The sequence below is a fragment of the Lutra lutra genome, chromosome 1 (assembly GCF_902655055.1).
Source record: "Lutra lutra chromosome 1, mLutLut1.2, whole genome shotgun sequence".
Classification (NCBI taxonomy): Eukaryota; Metazoa; Chordata; class Mammalia; order Carnivora; family Mustelidae; genus Lutra; species Lutra lutra.
This window is the reverse complement of record NC_062278.1, coordinates 81,558,925-81,585,805: the sequence shown is the minus strand read 5'-3', so window position 1 is coordinate 81,585,805 and position 26,881 is coordinate 81,558,925. Positions and strand designations below refer to the sequence as shown.

The 26,881-nt window shown below is 41.5% G+C and overlaps 1 protein-coding gene across 1 annotated transcript in view; it reads right to left on the bottom strand.

The window, feature by feature from the left end:
• MME (membrane metalloendopeptidase) overlaps nucleotides 1-26,881 on the bottom strand; it is a 105,711-nt gene that overhangs the window by 61,692 nt on the left and 17,138 nt on the right. Inside the window, 10 exon segments of the mRNA XM_053447847.1 lie at nucleotides 6,358-6,422; nucleotides 8,099-8,152; nucleotides 8,155-8,220; nucleotides 8,338-8,433; nucleotides 8,488-8,552; nucleotides 8,554-8,599; nucleotides 9,757-9,777; nucleotides 9,780-9,797; nucleotides 9,800-9,844; nucleotides 9,847-9,915. Coding sequence (XP_053303822.1) covers nucleotides 6,358-6,422; nucleotides 8,099-8,152; nucleotides 8,155-8,220; nucleotides 8,338-8,433; nucleotides 8,488-8,552; nucleotides 8,554-8,599; nucleotides 9,757-9,777; nucleotides 9,780-9,797; nucleotides 9,800-9,844; nucleotides 9,847-9,915 — 545 coding nt within the window.

The window sequence follows — 26,881 nt, the reverse complement described above, 5'->3', positions numbered from 1 at the left end:
CAGTTACACTCTGATATTTAGGGTTGCTAACCTACAGATTTCTTTACAAAAGAGGACAAGGAAACAATTAGCCTTGATAATCTAAAGAGGGAATGAGAGGCAAGCTTTGAAAACAATTCCAATTTATCCCCAAATACAGAGTTCAGAGACTCTTCTGAAGGTGAGTGATTACTTAAGAAAATTCAGGCCATCATTCCTTTCAGTGAATCAGTGAGTGTACAAAAGAGCTTTCTCATATAAGGCTGATTTCAATGAAAAATTCCGTGGAGGGCATAATTATTTTTTATAGGTAGTGTGTATCTTTCATATTGTTTTCCTTGCATGAAATTTATACCCTTGGAAGGGATCAAACTGTTTCAAATCTTGCTACTTCTGTCCTTTGACATAGTAGTGTGTCATTCAAATTAATCACAGTAGGTTTCTACTGCTTACAATTAATGTTCTTAACTGACGCATGGATCTTTTAATCTGTGAGTTTAAGCAAGTCATTTTACTTCTTTGGGTCTCTGTTTCCTCATTTCTAAGATAAGGGTTTGGACCAAATCCTCTAATGTCCCATTTAGCTCTTCAAGTCTGTGCATGAGTAACCTTAATTATTAAGAAAATACAGGATCCTGGGGTCCCTGAGTAGTGCAGTCAGTTAAGCATCTGACTCTTGGTTTTGGTTCAGGTCATGATCTCAAGGTCATGAGACTGAGCCCTGTGTCAGGCTCTGTGCTCAGTGCTGACTCTGCTCGAGTTTCTCTTTCCTTTTGTTCCTCCCCTCTGCTTGCTCTTTCTCTCTCAAATAAATAAATAAATCTAAAAAAAAAAAAGAAAGAAAGAAAAAAAGAAAGAAAGAAAACATATGATCCTGTCATGTAAAAAATAAAAGAATATATATCTCTGGTTTCTATTGCCTGAGAGCACATTACCTCTTTAAGTGAGAGGGAAAGTCCAGAAAATGAAAAGGAACAGAGTTTTAAAAGTTTAAAACAACCAGAGAAATACAATATGCATTTTTCAAAATATAATACTTAAAACTGTCAGAATAAAAGCACACAGTAAGTTTGAAAGGCAGGAAGGTCTTTTAACAAGAGAAAAATAGGTTTTGTCTTTGAGGAAGAAGGTAAGAAATAGTTCTTGAAAATAAAAATGTATCATCTATTTTCATTACTCAGTTGTATAAAAAGACAAGGCATTTTACTGTTTTCAATTCCACATAATTATCACAACACAAAAATTCTATTTGGAGGGTATCAAAAGCAAGAAAAACAAAACAAAACCAAAAACAACTAACAAAAAAACAAAAGACAAAACCAACCAAACAAAAAACACCAAAAACATGAAAAAAACAAAAAGCAAAAAATCAAAAAACCCATGCTTCTAGAGGACAGAATGGGTGGGCTTCTTAGTAATTGTACTGTTTCATTGTTCATAGTAAGTTTGGCTTCATATGGAGGCAGACGCCCCTGAAGGATCTGGATATCCCTGAAAGAGGAGGGTCAAGGAGGACCTAAGGAATGGGCTTAGGGTAATGATTTGATCAAATCTATGACTAGGGTCCTTTTGATCAGAGGGGGTGTGACCCTCCCTCATCCCCAGCCCCTGAAGCGTATCTGCAGAGCCAGACGCCACAGTAGAGTGTGCAAATCATTGGCTAGAGGCACAGGCAAAGAAGCCAGGCTTCTCTAGTCAAAAATGCAACACCTTTCTTGGTAAAAGTTTGGTCACCTCATGTTAATCCTCAAATTATTATTGCCAATAAAATAATTGCCAAAATAAATTATTGCCAATAAAGTTATGCCACTAAAATGACGTGGTATGCAAAAATATGGGACCCACAGAGTGTGTGAACACATCTCGGGCAAGCTGAAATGTAGCAGAGAAAGAACTGGAGAGTAAAAACTGGAGAACTTGAGGAAAAGGGATGCATGGTTTGTGAGATGTGTGTAACATGCTTAGAAAATAAAGTCCCTCAGGGATGCCTGGGTGGCTCGTTGGTTAAGCAGCTGCCTTCGGCTCAGGTCATGATCCTGGGATCGAGTCCCACATGGGGCTCCTTGCTCAGCAGGGAGCCTGCTTCTCCCTCTGCTTCTGCCTGCACTCTGTCTGCCTGTGCTCGCTCTCTCTCCCTCTCTCTCTGACAAATAAATAAATAATAATAAAAATATTTAAAAAAAAAAAGAAATAACAGTCCCTCAGCTACTGATGTTCTAGAGCTCACACCTACCCCCAAATCAAGGTGAAGAGAACTAGGCAGGACCTCGAAGGATTGGGTGCTTCTGCCTTCTTTTCTTTCCTCTCTTCCCTGCCATCCTCCCCTTCAACTGTTCATCCCCTGATTCATCCCCTGATTCATTTAGTAGTCACTCGATAATTCTTAAGGGTCAGAATCTGACCTGGATACTGGAAATAAAGTAAAGAATAATCAAGACATGCCACTGTTCATTACTTTTACAGTTTCCCAGGGGGAAAAATGACTTTAAATAAAGAAGTATCCAGAAACCCATGTAGTACAGGAACATCAAGGTATCTTCATCTACTTAGAAGTTTCAGGGAAGGCCTTCATGAGTAAGTACAGTTTAAATGTCAATTTAAAAGGTGAGGAGAAAGGAAGGGGGCTGAGCAAGCGGTAGGTGTGTATGGAATATTCCAGGCAAAGGGAAACAGCATACATAAAAGCCTGTAAGGGAGAAAATCAATGCGGACCAGTGATACACTGATATAATGATATTAAGACTTCTTCCAGCCTTATGACTTTTTCCACTAGAAGTTATTTCGTTAGCCTATCCTTTTCACCATTTTTTTTTTTTTTCATGAAGCAATACAGCCCTGAGGAAAAAGTCTTTAAGGGGGTTGACTTTTTTCCAAAGATAGCAAGGTAGTGGGAGAACTAGAATTAACTTTTACCTGATAGCTGGCTAGGGATGCAGAACAGAAACTAAGTGAGGGATGACAGGTGGAAGTGACTGGGAGACAGGAGCAAAAATCATGGAGGCAGTAAGGAAAAAAGTGGAATTTCTCCCATGGCCACACATACTCTCTCTCCTCTCCCTGCAACCCTCTTCCCCAAATATCAGATTTAAAAAAAAAAAAAAAGATTTTATTTATTTATTTGACAGAGAGAGAGAGAGAGAGAGAGATCACAAGTAGGCAGAGAGGCAGGTGTGGGGGGGGGCAGGCTCCCTGCTGATCAGAGACCCCCCCCCCACCCCCACTGACAGGGCGCTCAATCCCAGGACACTGAGATCATGACCTGAGCCAAAGGCAGAGACTGAACCCACTGAACTACCCAGGCTGATATTAAAAATATCAGATTTTAAAGAAAGGGGACGGTCCAAAAATAATCTAGTAATTACTCATTTCCAGGATGACAGAGTTTTTCCTAATATGCCCACTTCCCTCAACTGGTTGCTTGAGCTAGAGCACCGAGTTCAGAAGTATTCTGGGGACTGAGGTTAGCAGGAACGGGCACAGTGACCAATAGCCCTATTTATGGAAGCAGGACAAGGCAGCAAGCATGCTATGTGTTTATGAGCCTAATCCAGATCATCAAAGGGCACCTAATTTGAACCGATGACTTCCAGGCTGTAAATGCCAGTGCTGCTGGGTTTTCTCTATCACTTGCTCATTTAAAGAACCCTACCAGCATAAATTACTATTTACAAAGTTGGAATGACGTAATGGAAGGAGCGATAGACAGGGACCAAAGTTCTAGCTCTGGTTCTACTATTGTTTTTCTGAGTGTTCTAGGGCAAACCTCGGAGCCTCGGATTTCTCTCCCATGAACTTTATAAATATATGACTCATTCCAGGTTTGATCACCAATGTGTTTGTTTGACTATAGTTATAGCTATCTCCCGGCCCAGCAGATGCAAAGAGTGGCAGGACTGCTAAATGCTTTGGGTGCCCAGATCCCCTTCTTCCTTTTAGTAACAGAACTTGGCTCCTCGTCGACCAAAGTTTAAAGAGGCACATACAGGCCTCCCAGCTAAAGACTACCTTCCCAGCCTCCTTGACACTTAGTTGTAGCCACATGACAGTGTGCTAAGCAATGGAATGATGCAATTTCTGCATCACTTACACAAAGAGAAATCTCTTCTCTTTCCTGTGGCATGAAATGTGAGCATAGCATTGGTGAACCAACTCTGCACAGTAGACTACTCTCAACACGAGAAGAGATTGATGTTCGAGCAATAAGATGGTCAAAGAAGCTGTGGCCCAGCCATCTCATGCAGCAGAGCTTCCTTCCTCACCTGACTGCCTGCCTCCTACTGTACTATGAGACAGAAATAAGCTTCTCTCTGATTGCAGCTTCACTGTTTTAGGTCTCTGTTGCCGTAGGTTGCCCAGAACCCAACTAACTTACAAACTCAGGGCATACAGGGACCAGGAAGGCAATACAAGTTAGTGGTCCTCTAAATAAAGACGGCTCAAATCTGGAGAACAAATGCCCAGTGGCAAGAAGCAAACAGCCCTGTCCAACTGCTACCACATGGGAATGCAGCCCGAGGGTTTCCAATCCTACTAATTTATCAAGAAATCTGGATTCTCGAGTAAAATCTTACAAGGTTAAAAAAATTGGCAACTAATCCAAAATTTAAAGACACGCAGAGAGACGCCTGGGTGGCTCAGCCGGTTAAGTATCTGCCTTCAGCTCAGATCATGATGCCAGGGTCCTGGGATCGAGCCCCACATCTGGCTCTCTGCTCAGCAGGGACCCTGCTTCTCCCTCTGCCAGCCGCTCCCCCTGCTTTTGCACTCTCTCTCGGACAAAATAAATAATAAATAAATAAAATCTTTAAAAGAAAAAAAATGCAACAAACTTCAGGTTAAATAAAATGCCTCTATATTGACTCAACCTCTGATGGCCAGTGTGCGACCTGTTCTAGATGATGAGATAGCACTGAATTTAAAATGCATAAAGACAGGAGCACCTGGGTGGCTCAGTCAGTTAAGCCTCTGCCTTCGACTCAAGTAATCATCCCAGAGTCCTGGGATGGAGCCCCACATCAGGCTCCCTGCTCAGCAGGAGTCTGCCTTCTCCCTCTCTCTCTGCTGCTCCTTCCGCTTGTGCTCACTCTCTCTCTGTCAAATAAATAAATAAAATCTTAAATAAAAATGCACAAGACACCCCTCATCTCAAGAGAGCTTGGTTTCTTTGGGGGGGGGGCGGAAGTAGGAACTTATCATACTGATATCAGAGACGTTAAAGTACCAAAAACACATATTTTAGGACTGGAAAATCTGAATGTTTTTAGGGCACAATCTTAATATGAAAAACATCCCAGTTGATGATGATGACAATGTATATAAGAGTCAAAAATGTCTCAATCACCCTCAACTCTGGAATAGGAAGTAGCTTGAAAAGCCTATAATAGCTGCAACCCACACAGTAACTAGATTATCATAAACTCTAACACCCCACCTCTCTTTGACTGTGCTACTAATGTGGCCTTTTATAATACACCTCTTCTTCATTTCAGTGTTGGTTAGCCACTCAAGAAGATACTTTACAGTGAATTTAGTCCCTGCCATTTGAACTTAATAATAAGGCAAACTAAATATTGGCATACACATATTTAGCTAATTGTTTTAGCTAAGGGGTAAGTTCAGACATACATACATTGTAACTATCAGGATCATCAAATACAGACTTACCTACTTCTGAGTTACAAAATAATCACGAGGAAACATTTAGAGAATTAAGATCTTTCACAAGTATCTGATAATGCAACACACAGCTGAGTGTATCTTGTGTTGTTTTTTACACCAGTAAGAATAGGCACACGGGTGTAGTGGGAGTACAGCAAGGCTCGGAGACAATACGAAACACCCCAGGTGTCCAGCAGGTTTCTGTGGCATAGGAAGCCCCTTGACTCACTGACCAGCATTAGAAGTCAGAAAGCTGCGAAGGTTTGTCTGAACCCAAAGTGACCGATCTAAGCAGTTCCCTAAAAATCCCATCCAAGATATCTGAACGGGTACTCGGTTGCAAAATGTGTCTCACGGACCACTCCCCGATCCTGGTTTGGTACCGCCCTAGATCATGATTCATCTGCTCAGTTCTCAAACAACTCAATTTACAGAGGAAATGAAACACTTAAAATTCACGTTTCAAAATGGGTCATCTGACTTCAATAGCAAGAATCGAGACACAAATCTGGAATTGTAAGTTCCCTTATTTCTCAAGAGACGTTCATTCAGTCTGCTGAGAATATTCATTCAGTCAAAGGAAGCTCGCTATTGTGTGTAATATTGTCTGTTCGGAGTGAGGAAACACAGAGGGTGAAGCTCCCATCTGGCCTTAAGTCTTTGTATTATTTGTAAGTTTACACCAATTGTTTCTGTAGTTTTCTGTGTTTGTTTGTTTACCTCTTCATATATCCCAGTGCACTCATAGTAGTCTCTGGAGGGGAGGCCAAGTCGAGGTGGTCAATCTATAAAAAATAGACGAGGAAGAAAATAAGCCATTCCGTGGTGTTGGACAGTTGGGACAACATAAGCATGTCTATCTATGTATGAACAAGATCCTAGTGTCTTGCTCTTTATAGGGGTAATAATCAGACAATCAGTGACTACAATTAGGCAATGGTTTCCACACCACCTGGAAGTGTTACTCTGATGGGCAGTTAGGTCATCTGGAATATTATGCTGCAGGTATCTGAGAAAAACCAAAGAAAACGTGAATGAAAATACACTGGGAAGGATTTTTTTAAATGCAAAACGGATGGGGCAGGTGGACAAAAAAAGTTACAATTTAGGACTTGCAATTTCCAAATTACAGATTTACAGGACATTTGGCTTTCTGAGATCCTAATATGCTCTCCTGGGGGACGTTCTCTTCTACTCTCACCCTTAATGGGGATGGAAAAAAATCAAAAAGTGGAAACCTCTATAGTAACCCTAGAACGGTTTGGCTGGGGAAATCTTGCCAGAGATTTCTTTTTTTTTACACTCCCCACCCTAGGAGGATAGAGGAGACTCCTCCTCAGTTCTCTCCTGCTCTGCTCAAATCCGGGCAGCTCTGTGTGTGAAAGAGAAAACAAGGCTCAGCTCTGGTGTGCCTGGTCCACTGTCTTCCAGTAAGAGTCACTGGAACACACTCGCAGTTCTGTGGGATTGCTTCCAACGCACTACATGGTTAGATGACGGTGGGACAAGTGAGAGCATAGATGGACTATAGTGAGGAAGACAGCAGCTGAAAGAGCCCAGGACAATACGAAAGAAGCAGAACCCAGAGGATTGGGATGGAAAGAACTAGCAGGTTCTTTCCACACAGAGGGCTCAGCCCCTTTTCCAAATTCCAAACTCCCCCTAGGGAATCTCTTCATGGTGATCTTGGGGGATGTTGGCATTTAAGAGTCAAAGGAGTGAATTCTGGAAGGAGAAAGGGGTCCACTGTAGAGAGAGTTGGGTTCAATCCCTTTTATGATTTTGATAAAAATGGTCATAAAGATTTATGCAATAGGACATAAATATGAATCTTTTCATACTTGCAACTTTTGGGGTACTTTCTTTTAAAGGAAACCAAATAAAAGTTCTGTAAATGTTTCAGTCCATTCCAAACATGCTCATTAAGCATTAATTTCATCTTGGGTGGTACCTTAAGTAATGTAAATGAACGGCTTACATGAGAAAAAAAATAATAAATCCATTTTAAAAGAATATTTATTTACCTTCACTGAAAGAAAGTTCAGATACTCTTTAGCAACAACTAAAATTATATTCAAAAACCCTTTTCTATGTTCTTTTGTAAGCAATTAGAAATTTTGGTTTCTAGACTGCATTACTTATGTAAACCAAATTATGCTCCTTTCGTGAACACACAAAGACATAGGATGTTTTTTCTAAATAGGACCCCTTTCATTTCTTTATTTTATGAAGAAAGCAGGTCTAGACCTAGAGTAGCAGAAGGGAGAGATGAATGTCTGAAACACAGCACTGAGAAATACTTTCAAAATTGGGAATCCAGGTACTGGGGACAGGGCACGAATTTATTACTATCTTGTTCATGAAGATCAAATGAGAATAGTCATTATTCCTAAATATCAGTAACAAGTATGTAGATGTTTGTTACAATTTAGAGATAACTTTGGCTGTCTGCCACACAAACTTACATGAATTATGTGGTTCACAGAGTTCTTATCATCAGTGCCAACAAAAAATTAAGAATGACTTTTTTCCCATATTTAGAATTTAGTTGTGCAATAGCTTTCTCAGCTGTCCAAGAAGTACCTAAAGCAATGAAAGGTGAAGTATATTTTAGAAGCTTTAGTGCATTAATATGATACTATAATAACACAGATTTGACATGGAAATTATTTTTTTTTAAAAGAAGGAAAATTGCCTTACCATATGTTTGCTCCCAGTTTTCTGTTGCTACCGGCCAATCATATATATCTGGTAACAGACTGAGTAGAGGTTTTCCGCCTCTACTATCAATGGCAGCTTTTGAAAACAATGAAAATAAATTCATTATGAAATCTTTGCATTTTGGGGCACACTGTTAAGGTGATAAAATGGACAGCACTTACATTCATTTTATACAAGATCTGTACAATGTTTTGCTTCTGTACTGCTACTATATCTTCAGTTTTGGGTTCCTGAAGAACATCTGAAATAGAGCATTTAATAAACCACATTAATATAATTGCTCATTTGCAGCTGTAATTAACATTTGCAGTGCAAAGGTATAGGAAAGAAGCTTGCTTTTGTGTATGTTCCCTCCTTCCCCATTCTAAACCCTAAAGGAAAAGCTAAACCCCTTACCAGATCATTATTCCTAGTGCAGAACTGGGAGTTGATTTCATTAGCCAAGTTAGATGAAAGTCTTTTTGATGAGATTATCTTTTTTTTGTGAACAGTGATGTGTACTGCTCTGCCATACATAAGTTACTTTTTTGAAATTGAGATTAAAAAGAAATAATAATGCAGAGGAATGTGGAATTTAATACAATAGTCTTCCTGATGGCTGGAAATAATTATCTTTGTGTGATTGTACTGTTCATGCTCCAAATAAACTGACTGAATTACTCTACTTGTTTGGATGTTTGAAAATAGCAAGAATTGTGTTTCTATGGAGTAACTTCTAGAAGGGGGAACAGGAGAAGGAGGAGAGCAGAAGACCAGACAAGACTTCCTCAGCTTACTGGGGAGAAGGTCTTAGCTGGGTTAGAATAAATATACCTACTCTGGGATGCAAACACAGTAATGACTCAATATTGACTTCAGCCAGGGTCAGCATGGAAAAACAATGGAGGGGCCCCTGGGTGGCTCAGTGGGTTAAAGCCTCTGCCTTCGGCTCAGGTCATGATCCCAGGGTCCTGGGATCGAGCCCCACATCGGGCTCTCTGCTCAGCGGGGAACCCGCTTCCTCCTTTCTCTCTCTGCCTGCCTCGCTGCCTACCTGTGATCTTTATCTGTCAAATAAATAAATAAAATCTTTAAAAAAAAAAAAAAACAATGGAGATGGCGTTTAGTGGCAATCTACTTCTTAAAATGTGAAATGGCGTAAGATACCATCTCTAGGGATGACAGAGCTACATCGTACGTGTACGTGTACCCACTCATGAAAGCAGGAATGTGGAGCTGCCAACATATCCATTTCAGTGTTACCACCCTCAGAGCGACTTAGTGGTGAGCCACAGAACTTGGAGGGATTATCGACTTTAATCTTCTGTGACATTCTCCGTAATGGCTAAGAGCCATAGCTTTAAAATATGGATATATTAAGAGAGAAATCTTTGATGCATAGACACAAACTCCACTAACCTTTCAAAACGACTTCTAGTCATCTCTTAAAATGTCAAAGTACTGTAACGGGAGCTGGTCTCAGGAATGACGTTGCGTTTCAACCAGCTCCACAGGCATATTTAAAAAAGTCTGTACAAGGTTCAGCAGTGGCATCCATGTTCTGGATCAGTCGAGCGGCTGGAAGACCAGAGAAAGAACGAGATAAAATGAAGGGTGTATTTCTTAAGTGTTTTGGAAGGGGGAATAGGAGCCCTGTTGTTTCTCCTTCATCGTCAAGTCAACTGGACTGATGATCCTTTTTCTTACTTAACGTAACTGTCACTTGAAGAGGAATGGTGACTATCTATGTAGAGTCTTCTTTTCCTTTAATATAGTTGCTTGGGTTTCTTTCTGAGAGGTCACAGTCCTCCCATCCTACATCTCACCCCCACCTCCAAATAACTGAGGTTCTTGCTAGTTCCTATCTCAGATGAAAAAAAGAATACCAGTCTGCCTTAGCCAACCCAAGCCTGGGGCTGACACAAGGTGGTTCTTCACTCTAATAACTGAAGCTCTTGCCTCTACTCCTCAGGTTGCTATGTCTCTGAGACTCCAAGGAATGTGGGATTGTTTTTTGTTTTTAAGTAATACCAACACCCCACGTGGGGCTCGAATGCACAACTCCAACAGCAGGAGTCAGGTGCCCATGTGGGACTGCTCATGGATTCCATCATTTCAGTGAGGATGTAAATCTGCTGTTATTACTTCTAGGACCTTGCTTACAAAATTTTTGCAATTCAAATTTGACATCTGATTTGCATTTGTTTATGTAGAGTCTGTCATTATAAAATTGGTTTTTAACTAGCTTGTTAGCTTTTCTTATGTCCACTCTTTCATCTTGGAGAACCTCGATGAAAATGCAAATGAGCAACAGCGAGTATCAACAGTGTACAAAACACTGACTGTGCTCGGTGCCCCAGTTAGAAGGATGTATAAAATACAAATTACGGCTTGAGGAGGGTATTACGTACAACACCCACAGTTCTAACACCTGAATAGTGAGAAAACCTTCCCACGGTCCTCCCACGGTCCTTCTCCTACAAGTTGAACTGTTCTGCGGTGAAAACAAAAGAGCAATTGAGAACACAGTGGTATCGAGAGAGTGTTAAGTTCTCCAAAGAGCTTTTAAAAATACTGCGCTTTCTGAAGAAATTAATTAATTAATTAAAACCCTCCAACAATCGTTGAGGTGTGCGGATTCTTTCCAACTGGGAATGGTTCAGTTTATCTTCCAGCTGAACGTCAAGCCCCCCCCCCTCCCGTTCTCTCCACCTTCTGGGTGTGTTTGCTTGGCGGCCCCCTTGGGCTCCATGTCTCTGACGCCAAGCCCTGGGTCATCTCCAGACCAGTCCTCTCCTGGACTCCTGCGCTCTACTGTACGACACGACCCCATCGCGGCCTCCCCAGGCTGGAGCCTTGGATAAAACTCTTTTATTTCCCCCAGCCCTTTAGGCTTCTTGGTAACCCCTTTGCCTCTTTTCTGTACTCTTGCCATGATCAGTTTCTATTTTCACTCGAAGTCCCCCAACTACTCATGGTGCTAGTACCCTGTCCTTCACAGATGAAATTTCCCCAAATACAGTTTCGCTAGTCACTCTCTCACTGGAAAATGTCAGTGGCTTGAACACTGTCCAGGTTAAATTACGAAACTCTTTAAGTTGACCTCTAAATCTTCCGGAGACTCATCAAAATTCTCTCTCTGCCTTCTCTCTTTCCTCCCCCTCTCTGTGTTTTCACACAAACTCTCTGCTCTAGCAGACAGGCTTGCTCCGTGTGCCAAAAACACTCCTGTGTTTCTCCACCTGGTGCTATTGTTTCTCCCGCACTGGGCCCCCTCTAACTTCTCTTCCCTTTCTTCCCAAAACGCTACCCACTATTCAGGGTTCAGCGTATGTCTCATCTTTTCCCTGGAGTTCTCATGACTCCACACTTGAGGGATTATTTCTCTCTCAGGACTCCTGAGAGCTCATGGCCTCACTCAGTCCTGAATGCTCACATGAGGTTTCTCACTGTGGACACCGACTCCGTCTTCCTGACCAAGTTGATGAACTTAGCCTCTTTGTATTCCCATCAACTGGCACCTCATAAAAGATGTGCACAAATGGTTGTGTATGACCACCCTACTGAGTCATTGTGAGCCCCACTCCCTCCTCCTACACACTTCCTCCCCTGCCCCTGCGGGTCAGACCAGTTCTCATCTCATGGGCTCCAGTCCACCCCATCCTTGCAATGTCCACTGTTTCTGCTCTGTTTTGGGCCCTCCTTCTCTTAGGCTCTACGGAGGCCCTTTCAACCAAGTTACGGCCTCAGGCCTCTCCCCACTCCAATCCATCCCGTGTGCCAGTCCAATTATTGCCATAAGATTTTCGCATGCCATTTCCACTCTGAGGTTTTCAATATGTCCTGTCTGCATTTATAATAAAATCCAGAGAAACATACAAATATATACAAATATATAATAAAATCCACACCTGAAACTAATGTAATGTTAATGTAATGTTAATTACACATGAATAAAAAGAAAACAAGTAAAATCACAGATGGAATAAATGACTCAGAGAAATTTTAAAAAGAAAAAAATCCAGATCCCACAGCATATTCTCACTCTGACCCATCCAGTGAGGCTCTCTCCCCACTTCCTCACATGCGCCACCTGCCCCAATTAAATGACCCTGTTTGGTTTCTGCTGTGAACACCTTACAGTTTTCTGCTTTTGTAACTTTGACTGTGGTGCTTCCACCCCTATTAAAACACCCTTTTAAATTTTTTCATGTTTAGAGATTTGAGGTGTTTTCAAGGCTCGGTTCAAACTGTCCTTCTTCACCAAGGACTGTCCTTACAAAATCTGTATCAGCTGCCATAGTATTCATTTTTGTTGTCAGAAAAACCGCCATCCCCTCCCCTAGACTGTGTGGTTCTGGGAAAGAAGGGAAAAGCACTTTCCAGGTCTCTCACAGAGCCTCAGGTCCCATTCAGTCAAGATCTGTCGGTTAAAAAAAACTCTAACCTGAAACGTCAGGTAGAGATTAGAAAATTGACGTTAAAAAGGTAGAAAAAGTAATTCCCTTAAACGTTGAAGGAAATGAAGAGATGACAACAGGTGAAGTGAAAATAAAGGCCCTAAACACTGGCGAATTATCCTGTTAAAAAGTGAAAAAACCAGAAAACTGGAGCCTGAAAGAAATGTTAACCAGGGTGTTCTAAGCGTACATTTTTAGCAATTTTATCTTTTAAAATACTTTTAAATATTTAAACTGAATGTTGGAGAGGCAACTGCCATTTTTCGAGCACTTCCATCTCTTCCTGTCCGGGGAAATGGCTGGTATGTCCTAACACCACCAGGAGCAACGAACTGGGAGGGCAGGAGAGCCGTGAACGGGTAATGAATGAGCAGAATGAACACGTACAGTAACGAGCAAGTCTTCCTGCCTGTTTGGAAATACCTCACACTCTTTTAAACACCTTGAAGGTGTTTAATAGGAGGAGCCGTGGGGCTGCCCTGGGCTCCTGAGCCTGACCCGCTGCCCTGTGAAAAGTCTCTACACGTCTCCTGTCTCCCACAAGGGAAACAAGTGCTCCTTCCCCGCTTAGGGGGAATTCGTCCTTGACACCCAGTGAAACGACTCATATCTGAAAACAACCAAAGAAGCAGTGTTCTGACAATTTGTGAGGGCTGGTGCAGGCCAGAGGTAGGAAGGGGCAACTATGCCAACTCCTTCCTGTGGCACTTTTTAAATCTCCCTTTGACCAGAGAGCTCATCTGGGCATGGGCGCTTCCAATCACTTCAAAGAGCGCTCTCTGTTCTGGCGAATATTTGGGGGCCGTGGGCCAAGGCAAGTCATGGGCTAGCACTTTTATGCCGGGGCTTTGATCAAGCTTCCTTTAATCTCTTATCATGGGTTTGATTCTCAGTTTGCACCGTATCCTCCGGACCTCCTCTGGGCTGACTTTTCTTTGAAGTCAGTGGCAGACCTGTGGGTAGAAGGGCTGTAGGAAACAGACACACAACTGTCAAACTGGTTGTAATTGTTTCTAGATTTTGCACTTTGTTTTGAATTACTCAGCCTCTCCCCAGAGCCACACCTGTGCTCTTCAGATGTTTCCTTATCTGTGTGTTTCTGACTTCTGAGTAAACAAATGGGGTTTAAAAACAAATAAAATTATTCACCTTCCTCATCAGACATAGAAAATGATGTAGTAAAGGCAAGTGTATGGACACGGAATGGTGCTGACCAGATGTCTGTATAAAAGCACAGAAAAGTCTAAAAGACATTTGCAGCAGTTATATCTGGGTTGGCGGATTATGTGTGTGTTTAATTTTGTCTTAGTTGCTTATCTTTATTTTCCAATTTGTATTAGATGAACACGCATTGCTTTTGCAATAAGAAAAAAAAAGCATTTTAATTTAAGAAAATAGTCACATAAAGACAAGAGAAGTAATCTCCTATTAATAATGAGCTTATTTCTTATGAATGACAATTCCAAATGTTCTAGGCTGATAATATATGACACACCATTTTTTTTTCCTAACTAATCTTCTTGTTACATTCTCCCAACTTCCTTGACTATAGAATTTTTAAAACCAGCTCAACTACCATCTGGGAAGTTATTAATTACTGTATTCATTACCAAGAGTCCATTGTGTGGGTATGGATTAGAAGATGCTGTACAAGCTGGGAAAATGTTTGGGGTCCTTAAATCAGGCAGACCTGTTCCGACTCCCCGAGTTTCACCAGTTTTCAGTTATACAAGATTAAGTAATTTCCCCAAGGTCAAGAAACCAGTAAATGATGGAGCCCCAGGCCTTGCACTTAGGCTCCCATGGCTCTGAGTGCCCCACCTACTTCCCTCCATATTTTGGGGAGACCAGATGGGGCTGTGTGAGAAGCAGTGATTTGCCTTCTCTCCCTTTCTTCTTTTCCACTCTTTCTCAGTTGCCCTTTATTTCCCTCTTGCCCTCTACTTCCTCCCCTCCCTGACACTCAGTAAGCATGGCTTCCCTCTTTCCCTAAAGTCAGCCTTATCACCAGCACCTAGCCCTGGGTCTAAGGTAGGAGAAAGCATCAGGACTGGGAGGGTCTGTAGTACCCAGGAAGAAGGAAGAGGTTAAAAACAACAACAACAACAGTAATAACAACAACAGATGAATTCTTCACAGCAGGGCAAGCAGACAGGTGAGTGGTGTGGAGCCCATTTGTACATCTTCTTGAAGTGGGCATGTTGCAGGATTCCTGCCTTACTTATCTATGGATATAATCCACCAGGCTCTGGAGAGTGAAAATTCTCAGGGATGTAAGTTTCAGAGCAGTTCTTTTCAACCCTGGCTAATCATGTGAATTACCAGCTTCCAAATGCCCAGGATTCACCCCGATCAATTAAATCAGAATCTTCTGGGTGGTCTAGGCCTTTTTTTAAAGGCTTCCGAGTGGTTCTAATAAGCAGCCAGGGGAAAATCATCAGATTAGAGAACAGAGACACATGGAAAATGAGGACAAGAGAATCCAATATCCAATACTGGATTCAATATCCAATCCAGTATCCAATTCAATATCTGAAAGTAAAGATGGTCTCATACTTGGATGAACCAGGCATATCTCTTCTTGCTTTTCCAGTCTGTGTGAACGGGCTCCCATCATGACAACCTATTCTAAGTGCACTTCAGTCCCTTATAAATCCCTGGCCCAGTAGTGCAGGAAGCCACACATGAGTCTCCTGTGTACAAGCCCACTGCTCCTACCTTCCAGGCCTCTACTCTATTCTATTGCCTTTGGCCTGCACAACCTTTCACCCCAGACCCCATCCATGACCGAGCTCGGGGTGTAGGGGCTCTGTGAAACTGCCCTCCATCTGTCATTGTCCTGGAGGAGTCCCAAAGAGACTCCTGGTGCCTCCAGGTAAATAGCTGACTTACATTTTATCTCCATGCCGCCCTCTCCCAAGAACCACAAGGACCGATAGGCCTGGCTTAGAGGAGACTATACTAGCAAAGCCTGCACTCCATTCAGAACTATTTCTCTTCGCTGATGGACAAGGCTTTGTTCAAGGGACTTTTTTGCTGAGTTTGACTTTATTCCTCTACAATGAGTTCTCGCTTGTCTCAGGACGCTCCTGGGCCTCTCAGGTGACACACCTGGGCACAACCACTCCACCAGTGGCCAGACATGATTAGAAATGATGAAACACCAGTTACACTGGATCTCTACCTGTTACCTCAAGAAGAGGAGATCCTTGGTCTGCCTTTGGATGCCAGTGGCTTCCATGCCATACGGTCCCCCTTCCCTACCTATATACCCTGCTTTTTTTTAATTTAAAGATTTTATTATTTATTTATTTATTTATTTGAGAGAGAGAGAGAGAGAGAACATGCCCATGCACACATTGGGGGGTGGGCAGGAAGGGGCAGAAGGAAATGGAGTAGCAGGCCCTGGGAACATGACCTGAGCAGAAGGCAGACGTTTAACTGACTGAGCTGACCAGTGCCCAAGACCCTGCTTTCCAATAACATCAATAGTTTGCTAACTGAAAACAGGATTTTTGGCACTATGCACAAGAAACATTTCAATGTTTATACACATACATACCCTAGAGGCTAGTTTTCTGGTCCTGTGTGTGTGTTTTATTTTATTTTATTTTCCTTTTTAATGTGTGTGTGTTTTAAAGAAATTTCTGCATGCGTCAGGTGCTCCTGGGGAAACCATCAGTAAAATAAAGGAAATCTAAAAGAAGTACAATTGTCACAAGTAGCAAATAAATAAACCGGATAACATAGCTTTATGCTATGAAACTTTATTATGGACTTAACCTTATTTAATGTTGGTTCCTACTTAATAGATCACAGATGCTTTTCCATGAGAATGAATTCATGGGAATTATGAATATGGTCAATTCTTTTTATTTAATGCAGTTTGTTGTAAAGTCACAACCAACACTGAATAAGCAAGTACAGAGTCATTGACCCTTGGGGAAATACAGGGTTGGGTTCTTAAGAGCCTTGGATTATACAGCATTTTCATCAACTGATCAATACATAATCTTATTTTATGTGTGTTTTTATTTAATTGAAAGACATGTTATTTAATATATATCATTGGCTCATTAATACTGAACTCACAGCCAATAACACAATAACTCATGATGGAACAAAGCTTATCTAACACAGGTTTTTTTCCTTGTAAGGCATAACACATCTTTCTGGTGCTTGGAAACACACTAACAGTCCTTCACCACTATGTCTGGGAGCCATTTTAAACCAGGAAATTACCAACAAAAAGCACAACAAATACGAAAAATACGGCACTACATAGACTGAGAGAAGGACCCTTGCTTACAGTCCTTGTTGGGGACACACGTGGAGGATGACTCACATCTTTCACCAACCTGCTCAGGTCTGCAAATGACCTCAAAAACACCACAAGTATTGATTCTGGTTTACAAATAAATTTTAGCCAGTAGGTGAATTAGCAAACAGGGAATTTGCAAAAAATTAGGACCAACTATACTTCTATTTTTTCTTTGAGGCTTTTGAACTATCCAGGAAATGTACAAAACAGGCAACAATATTAAGTGGGAATGGATTCAATGAACTTCATCCTCAATTATTAAAGTTATATTTTAGGGTCAAACATTTTAAATAGGTTAGGCATCTATTTACAAAGTAAGTGACACACATATGATTCTACGAAAAGATTTCTTTCATGACCTTCTTACTCTGCGTGGGGCTAAGGTTTAGGAAATGGTACATGAACAAAACTGTTTTCAGCTTGTTCTCTCCAAATCAGCCCAAACTCTTGGCTTTTTGACTCCAACCACATTAACGTTTTCATTTCATTACCTTAAAATGACTATAATCAGCCTGGCTTATAACTGTCCTGGAAGTTTCCAGAAGAGGTCAGAGAAATGTTGGGGTACCCAGGAACAAATGCTCTTATAAAGACCTTAGGACACCCATTTCTGACCCAACCTTCTGTCCTAAATGTTTGCTTTATTAATAGACACTATGCCTGATATTACTTACTAGGCAAATTTGACAAGTTAAAAATCTCTTTTGACAACATGCTGAAAGTATTGCTGACCTCATTCCCTCCTTGCTACCCTCCTCCCGCCATCCCCCAGCCAAAATTAAGGCAAAGTCAGAACTTTTTGAAAGAACACAAGGAAAATGCAATGTAATCACAACGGGTCACAAAGGACTCCATTCAAAAGGCAGTAATGTGGAAGCTAGAATCTAGGGGACCATTCCTGAAGGGAAAATGACTGAAAATTAGCAAGCACACAGAGTAACACTAATAAAAACCAAATGGTTTTCATTACAAACATTCTAGATTCTTCCACGGTCCACTCCTCACTTTTAAATGAAATCCTTGTCCCCAAATTGCTTTTGTGATACCTTGGCTAAAGAAAGGTTGGGGGTGGGGTGGGTGAGTACCTCATGCTGAATGTAATCTAGACTGCTAGTTTATCATTTAATCAACCACTCCCTATCAACCACTAGCTGAGTTCTAGCTAAGCCAAGGTCAAGTCTTACACCAGTCTAAACGGTCAGAAATTGTCTGTGGATTTATACAGGTAGAGGGAATCACAGTGAATTTACTGAGAGCTGAGCTGCAACTCTCAAGAAAGGAGACGAACTGGAGCACATGGTTGGTTCAGTTGATAGAGCATACAACTCTTAATCTCGGGGTTGTGAGTTCAAGCCCCATGTTGGGTGGAGAGATTACTTTAAAAAAAAAAGAAAGAAAAGAAAGGAGACCTATTATTTTGTGTTTTAGCTCGAGGAATAATTAGTTTATAACTATTTTATGTATGCATGTGACTGATTTACCTTAAATATATAGACAAAAACACACACGTGTGCATGTGTACACTTCTAAACGGTTAACCTGGAATCCGTCTGTATCAGATTTACAGGGACAACCTCACTATCGGATTCATATATAGAGTGTAAAATATAGGATCTTCTTTTGGGTTCAGCCAAAGATGCTCAGGTAATACTGCTACTACTATTACTAATAATAGTTAATGCTTGACACGTGTTAGGCAACAAGCACTTACTGCTCTGGAGGCACTTTTCTAAAATCCTTAAAATTTGTTTTCCTTAAACTGTATATGGTAACTCTAATTTTGTTCCCATTTTAGAGCTGTAGAAATTGAGGACTCTTGTTGAGCAACAAAACCAAGGTTTTGACCTCAAGCAGTGGTGGACAGAGTCTGAGTTCTTCTGTGATGTTAAATTGTCTCTCTGGCTTTAAATTGTTTTTCCTTATTAATTGCTCTGCACAGTAAGATGTATTACCCCTATTTCAAGGAAATCTAGGCACAGAGCGGTTACGTGTTCAAGATCACCAATACGACTTTAAATAGAGCATAGGTCTAAACTTAAGCTGACGTTTTTAATACAGTATCATTCTTCCATGCCCAAATAACATTAAAGAAATTTCAGAAGCTACACAGAGAGCTGAAGAGAAGCCAAATTAAATTATATGGCAACTAGTTTTGGGGGGTGGGGTCTGATGACCAATTAAGGCTTTAATTGCTCTATAACATGAGTATAGCTACATGAATTCTTTTCACCTCATTTGGCCCTGAATTTTAGAATTTGTTGAGATAATCACAGAAATCTCAAGTCTAATGGACCCACAATAATAATCCTTTTTTGGCTCTCCTCAAATTAGTGAAATTCTTCAGCCTTATCTTATAGCCCATTTCAATGAATGGCTCACAGCCAAGAGATGACAGTCAATAATTTGCCAATAGAGATTCCTCCAAAATTCACAACCCAAAACATATTCTGTTAATAACAGAAAGCCCTGAAACTGTGTTACAGTTAAGTTAAAGTGCCATATGTCTAAAAATAATTTTTCTCTTCCAGGTCCAATTTGCATTTTGAATCCTAAAAGATTCTTTGCTAGCAAAAAGCTATTAGCGATTCTACTGCAATTTAAATACAATATATCACTTAAAATAAGTTATCAGGGCTGCATGTTGATTATAATGATAATGAATAAAAATGCTCCTTTTTGAAGAAACATATTGAAGGTGATGAGAAAGGCTAAGCTGTTCCCTCAGTAACTCCCGTCAGGCAGATAGCTCCCTGGACGTTGGCAGGTTTGTCCGAAGAGGAAGCAGGGAGTTTACACACCCGGGTTTCTCCTATGTAAGCATTTTGTTATTTCAGGTCATGTTATTGAACAAGAATGATCAGAGCAACTTCACTAATAGGTAATTACTAAGAACAACTCAAAACATTCTGCTTTTGCCACCAAATTTGATTAGACAGTGGTGCAAAAAATCGCAGCAGCAGGATAAGCTGGGTCATCAGTGCTTTTAGAATAATGAAGTCAGGGGTGCCTGACTGGCTCAGTTATTAAGTAAGCATCTGCCTTCAGCTCAGGTCATGATCCTGGGATCGAGTCTCGCATCAGTCTCCCTACTCAGTGGGAGCCTGTTTCTCCCTCTCCCACTCCCCCTGCTTGTGTTCCTTCTCTAGCTGTGTCTTTCTCTGCCAAATAGATAAAATTTAAAAAAAAAAAAAAAAAGAAAAAGAAAAAAAAAGAATACTGAAGTCAAAATCAGTTACGAAGGCTCTTCTCTAGTAAGCACTATTCAATTCAGTACATGTAACAAACAGCGCTCAGGTGACGTCAGGTTGTGTTTGACTCCACATCTGTTTTTTAATGAATAAATAGCCCTTTTATATTATAGAAGACACAGAAGATAAGGCTCAATCATTTGCCTTCTCAAAAAAAAAAAAATTCTCCTTGTGGAGCACGAAAAGACTCAGAAACTCTTCATTTCATCTTGACAAATATTTTTGAGTCCCCCTATATATCGAACACTATTTGGAACTAAATACACCACAGTGAATAGGCAGGTGTAATCCCCGCCTTCAGAGCTTGCAGATTTTCTTCTGAAACAACAGTTTCTTTCATAATGTACATGAACTCCTCTAGTGGAACTGTATCTAGCCATGCCAGACTAGAGGCGGACAAGGAGAGACGGGCCAGTGGTAACGGGCCAGTGGTAATGTGGGTCCTAGAGAGCTGGAAATGCTTCCCTTAGTAGGAATTGAGTTGGAAATTCTCCCTGAAACAGGAAAATAGTGGGAAAGGGAAATACCTCCAGAAACTGTTTCTGTGCTGACCTGATTCTAGCTTAGGAGCATAGATTTAGCAAGGTAAATGAAACAAATGGGAAGAGAGTGACTGTCTTTACTGCCAGCAGAGGAGACAGATGAGCAGAGAAGGGCTGAACTCAGGACCCTTGGCAGAGAAAACACAGAGCCAAGAAATCAGACTTCTGTCAGCAGGACAAAGCCTGTATAAGGACACATCTTTGCCGCCGTATTTGTGTATCGGGTTCCCTGACAAATCACTTTGCCTGGAGAACAGCGGTTTTGTGACTTCAAGATAAGGAACCCGAGAATAAGTATAAGAAAATAAATAAATTATTTATTTATTTATTCAACCAATATGTATGGATAACTTACTATGTGCCCCGCACCATGCTAAGTGCTGTAAACAGAATGATAAGTAAGTTGGAGTCAAAGCTTTTATTGCAGTGGGCAAAACTAGACATTGGTCAACTAACTACCAGTGAGATGTGAATTACGGGTGTATAGGGAGTGCTGGGAGTGAAGGAAGGATTAGCTGGGCAAAGGAGGAGAGAAGGGCATTTCATCCATTCATTCATCGGTCATTCAACAAATACCTGAGTCAGGTACCAAGCTGTTTTCCAGGTTGAAAAGGTGGGTGATAGCCTTGACATGAGGGCTGGAGTGTAGAGGCTATGGGTGTGGAAAGGTAGGTCAACTTCTGAAAAAAGGGTGCAGGATGGATAAAGACGAAGAACTTCAGCACCCCGAGGAGCCCTGCCTATCTTTGACTAGTGGAAGCAGATGGGTGGGAACTATTAAGCAGGAGCTTGGCCTTTGTCATCTTGTCCTGTGAGGGGGAGGAATGTGATCGTGAGAAAGCATTGACTTGTGTGGAGCCTGCAGGAAATAGCCAGCCTTGCCCTGTAAGTCCTCATCATGGGCATGTCATGGAGAGAGCTTTCCTTTTATTTTCAATCTCCATGGCTGGTCACAAAGTTCTAAAGCATCTCTTGGACACATGCCCTGCCAAATCGGCTCATGCTTCTCTGAGCCCTCGCTTGGATGGATCTTCTCCATGAATCCAGAGATCTTGTGGACCATAGACATTAGGCTGCTGGCTGGCCTCCTCTGTGTTTCATACATCACGACATCATTGGTACGACACATGGTGAGGTGAGAGAGGGAGCCTCAGATCATCAGTGATGACAAGATAACTCAAAGTATATTTCACAGAATATAAAAGCAATAATAATTGTAGGTACACTCCCCACCCAAAGCAAGGGATCTAATCCCAATACTTTGCATGATGAGTAGATAATAGACATTCCAAAAGAATCCTTCCTTCTCAGTTAAGTAAGTCTTCTCATAGTAAATTATCCGTCTGTTATTTAAAAGCTTTGAAAAGCACACATGTACTCTATCAGCATCTTAAAACATTTTGATATGGCTTCTTTTTTCTGTTACTCAGCTGGAAGTAAAAATGACTTTTATTGTTCATTTAAAGTCAGGCAATATCTGAAAAAATTTTTTAACTTTTCACACATAAATTAGTTTTTCTTCTATTAAATAAAACAAGATAAAAACCTGATTCCGTCAAGGTTTTAAAATTAATAGGTGTGGTAGTTGATGGTTGAGGGAAAAGGAGGATCCTTGGCTTTCTGTGCTGACATCCAAGATTAGTGAGCTGTTCCTCCCTCGGTAAATGAAGAAACATTTTCTTCCATGTAAACTGTTAGTCATGTACATAATGTGGGCTCAGGTAGAGAAGTCTGGGCCAGTCCACTGAGACTGAGTCTTATTTTAGGTAGACTACAAGGGTCAGCCACAGAGGGAATTCCCAGCAAAGTGCAACAGAGGGATGGAAACCCACAGCCAGTTGTGACAAAGGAGCCATAACCAGCAGTGTGATCCAAGAAAGTCCGGCAAGTTCTGGCAAAAGGTAATGAGGTTAAGAGCTAAACTATGTTTCAGTCCCAGAAGACAGAGAAGGAAAAGCAGAAACTCTGTGTCCAGAGGTGGGGAATGAACCAGAAGTGAGGTCCCAAGGGACAAGGTTAAAAACCCATGTAACTGGAGCTGGGGTCAGAGGCAGCTCAGGAGGCATGAGACAGAGCAAATTTGGAGTCAGAGCCACTGACTGTGACCTTAGTGAGTGCCTGGGCCTGAAATGGGTCTGACCCTGCCACATGGGCCCTGCGTGGAACACAACCAGTTGGTAAACCCTGCAAATGTTCTCACTTCTTTTCCTGGTTTTAATTTTACTACCACAGTTAAAATATATCGTGTCAAGTTTCATCGTGTCCATTTCTACTATCTTATAGTCCCTTTTAAAAGATTCATATTTGCATGGATATGAGTTTATGGGGGCTTTCAAGGTATCACGTATGCCATTTCTTCTCAACATATTGTTATATCCTTGCTACAGAATAATATAGATAGTGCTCTGAGAAATTTTCTGTTCATTTAATGACTTTTTATATATGGCTTCCTTTACTTGATCCATTCAAATATAATTAAATATTATTTCTCTGAACAAATACAACTATTAATATTTTGCTCCTTGGCTTCCAAGTTAATGAGACCATTAATTGCTATATACATATGTTTGGGGATAATGAATTCATCTGGTTTCAGACTAGCAGAGGTATCAAAACATCCTAATTTCAGTCAGGTAATTTCATTATACCAGAAAATTAAGTCCATGGATTTAACAAAAGCTTTCTTTTCTGGAAGTATTTTTAAGTAACCACTGGATCCTCAAGCACATCTTATTATAAGTCTATAACGATTCGGGAGTTCTTTAAATAAGAATTTCTTTGAAGTTCAGGAAAGCCTTGATTAACCCAAGAAACCATTTAAAGATATGGCTTGGGCCATATCCATCATTTTATAGTTGACTTGCTTGTTTCTGCTTTAAGAATCAAGCACAGAGAAACAGATGCAGGGCTGGTCATCGGTTGCCTGTTTATTGATTTCAGTTTGACTGAACAATGATCTACTCTGTCCTGTGGACTAAACCTCCTCCCCACTTTTTGTAGCTTCACAGCTAAGGTCCTACTACTGTTAGACTCTTCTGGACTAAAGTAGGGTCTTCGTTTTTGTTTTTGTTTTATTCATTTATTTGTCAGAGAGAGAGAGAGAGAGAGAGAACAAGCAGGGGGAGCAGCAGGCTTCCTGCTGAGCAGGGAGCCTGATGTGGGAATCCATCCCAGGACCCTGGGATCATGACCTGAGCCAAAGGCAGGTGCGTAACCAATTGAACCACCCAGGCATCCCAGGACTAAAGTTTTTTTAAAAAGATATTTTTGGGGTGCCTGGTTGGCTCATTTAGTAGAGAATGTGACTTTTTTTTTTCTTTTTTATTAGAGAGATCACAAGTAGGCAGAGAGGCAGGCAGAGAGAGAGAGGGAAGCAGACTCCCCGTTCAGCAGAGAGCCTGATGTGGGGCTCGACCCCAGGACCCTGAGATCATGACCCGAGCTGAAGGCAGAGGCTTAACCCACTGAGCCACCCAGGCGCCCCGAGAATGTGACTCTTGAACTCAAGGTTGCAAGCTTGAGCCCCACACTGGGTGTAGAGATCACTTAAATATAAAATTTTTAAGTAAAGTAGATAAGGGGTATCTAGGTGGTTCAGTCAGTTAAGCATCTGCATTGGGCTCAGATCATGATCCTAGGATTCCAGGGTCCTGAGATTGAGCCCCATGTCAGACTTCCCTCTGCCACTCCCTCTGCTTGTGCTCTCTTTCAAATAAATAAGTAAATTAAATCTTTAAAACTAAATAAAATAAATAAGATTTTAAAAAGATATTTTGAGTTCTAAAATGTGACAAATCTGTTTTGGGTTGTTTTCTTTTTTTTAATTTGGAAAGAAGGCCGTGCCTGTGAGAAACGTTTAAACAAACATTCTGTCTTAAGATAAGAACTCACAGATTCACTTGGAGTGAAAAGATAAGTAAACGTGAATTCATTAATAATTCTGTCAAGTGGAGCTCAACAGCATCAGGCCAGACAGGTGTCCTCCAGCATTTCCTCTCGCTGGTTGCTACTTAGCCACTTGAATTACGTAATTACATATGACAACATGTGAGCCCAAAGCCCTAACCTGTGCGAACTAACTTCTAGATCACTTGGCACGTCCTAAGACTCTAGAATCTTCCTCTTGTCAGCAAACATTTACCTCCATTCAAAAGGAAACCTCCTGCAAACTCTTCTCTGGAGTAGGAAAGATACAGGTCTGGGATGTGAGAGGAAATGGGATTAAAGGAGAATTTTAAGTGTTTAAGTAATAAATAAGTATTAAATGAAGTATTTAAGTATTCCGCTCCAAGCCCACTCACTGAGTGCTGCCACCAACTCTCTGCTTTAACCAAAACCCCTCCTCCTGAAGCTCCCAGGCCCCCCAGCATTTTAAGACCTGGAAAGGCACAACGAGCCTTCTACTGTCACTCCGAGTGGCATCCAAATTATCACTCTTCACGGGCTTTATTTAGGCTCCTGCCAGTTGGACCATTCCTGCCTCAGCTACCGTATTTCTTTAACTTTCTAAACATTAGAAAGACGGACACCTCACTCCGTCTTTCCCTCCATGAAACTTCGGCCATCTTCCCAGATAACATCAGGCCTATGGAGACCACCTCCACTCCTCTTCAGCTAGAGAACTTCTTAACCTTCTGAACTGCCATGACCTTCCCCTCCACTCCACATCAGTACATGCATTTTTTATGGTACCATTCTGATGCTGCCATCACCCAGAATAGTTCTGCCTTTGAGATCTTCAACTTGAGTAACCTATGCTCTGACCTTCTGATCTGTAGAACTGTTTCCCTTTCTTTATTCCCTCTATACCTGCCCTTGAACTTCACTGAGAACTCGCATCCCACTCTATTTTCCCTTTGCCTTCATCTTCTATCCAGCCCACATCCTGTAGTGCCATCATTTAAACCATCATCTCATCAAAGTATTTCAATCCCCTGCCCTCTGCAGGGAAGCCAACCCGGAATCCATCCAGCTGCCCTCCTTACTCCTCCAACTCTAGGCTGAGATATTTAATAATGTATTTTATATATTGATGGATTGACTGTCTCCTTGTGAGCAGGGATTTTGTGTTATTCACTTCTACATCCTCAGCAACTAGAGCAGTGCTCAATAAATATCTGTTGGAGATATTATCAGTGATGCTGGGAAAATCCCATAACTGCCTGGTTTCATGCCATTTCAAATAATGGCTTTCAGCTTCAATAGGGTTATCAGTCCTGTGCACAGCCTTGCTACATACTTGGCCCTGGTTAGCCTTCCCTTCCCCTCTATACACTGCCCCTTTCCAGCTTTCAATACTCCCGCTTTCTCCGCCAGCTTTTGCTTCTTACTTCACAGAGGAAAGTGAAGTAACGGGATGGTGGGTGACATGCCTTCCTATCCTTCCCAGCTTCCAGATCTATTTGCATTCAGACCACGATTGCCCCTTTCCCCCTGGCAAGAGAGGAAGAGGGGGCCCTCCTCTGTCTAAGAGGAGTCCTGCCATCTTTTCCCTGGATATGTCCTCTCTTATGTCCCCAGGAACAAGACATACCAAGTTTCCCACCTTCCAGCTGAAACTCCAACTTCTTCCTCTCTGCTTTCATTTCTCATCTTATCAACCTTGCAGCTGCACTTAACTCCAGCGATCTGATTTTTAACATACTCTCTTCCTTTTGCCTTGGTGATTTACGCTCCACTGCTTTTCCTCCTACCTCCCTGACTCCTCCCCCTCCATCCTTTTTGGAAATCTTCATTTCCTTCCTGGTAAATCTCAACCACATCATGTATATGCTGATGGTTCCTGAATCCTCATATCCAGCCCTAACTTTGCCACATGGAAGACTAGTATCTCAAGTCTACACTGTCTCAAAGGGGACTTTTTACTGAATGTTAAAATCTGTCCATTTTCTCCACCCTGTTACCATTCAAACCCAGGAAACTGTTAGCTCTCACCCCAAAAAGTGGGCAGTGGAATAATTTCCTGCCCACAGA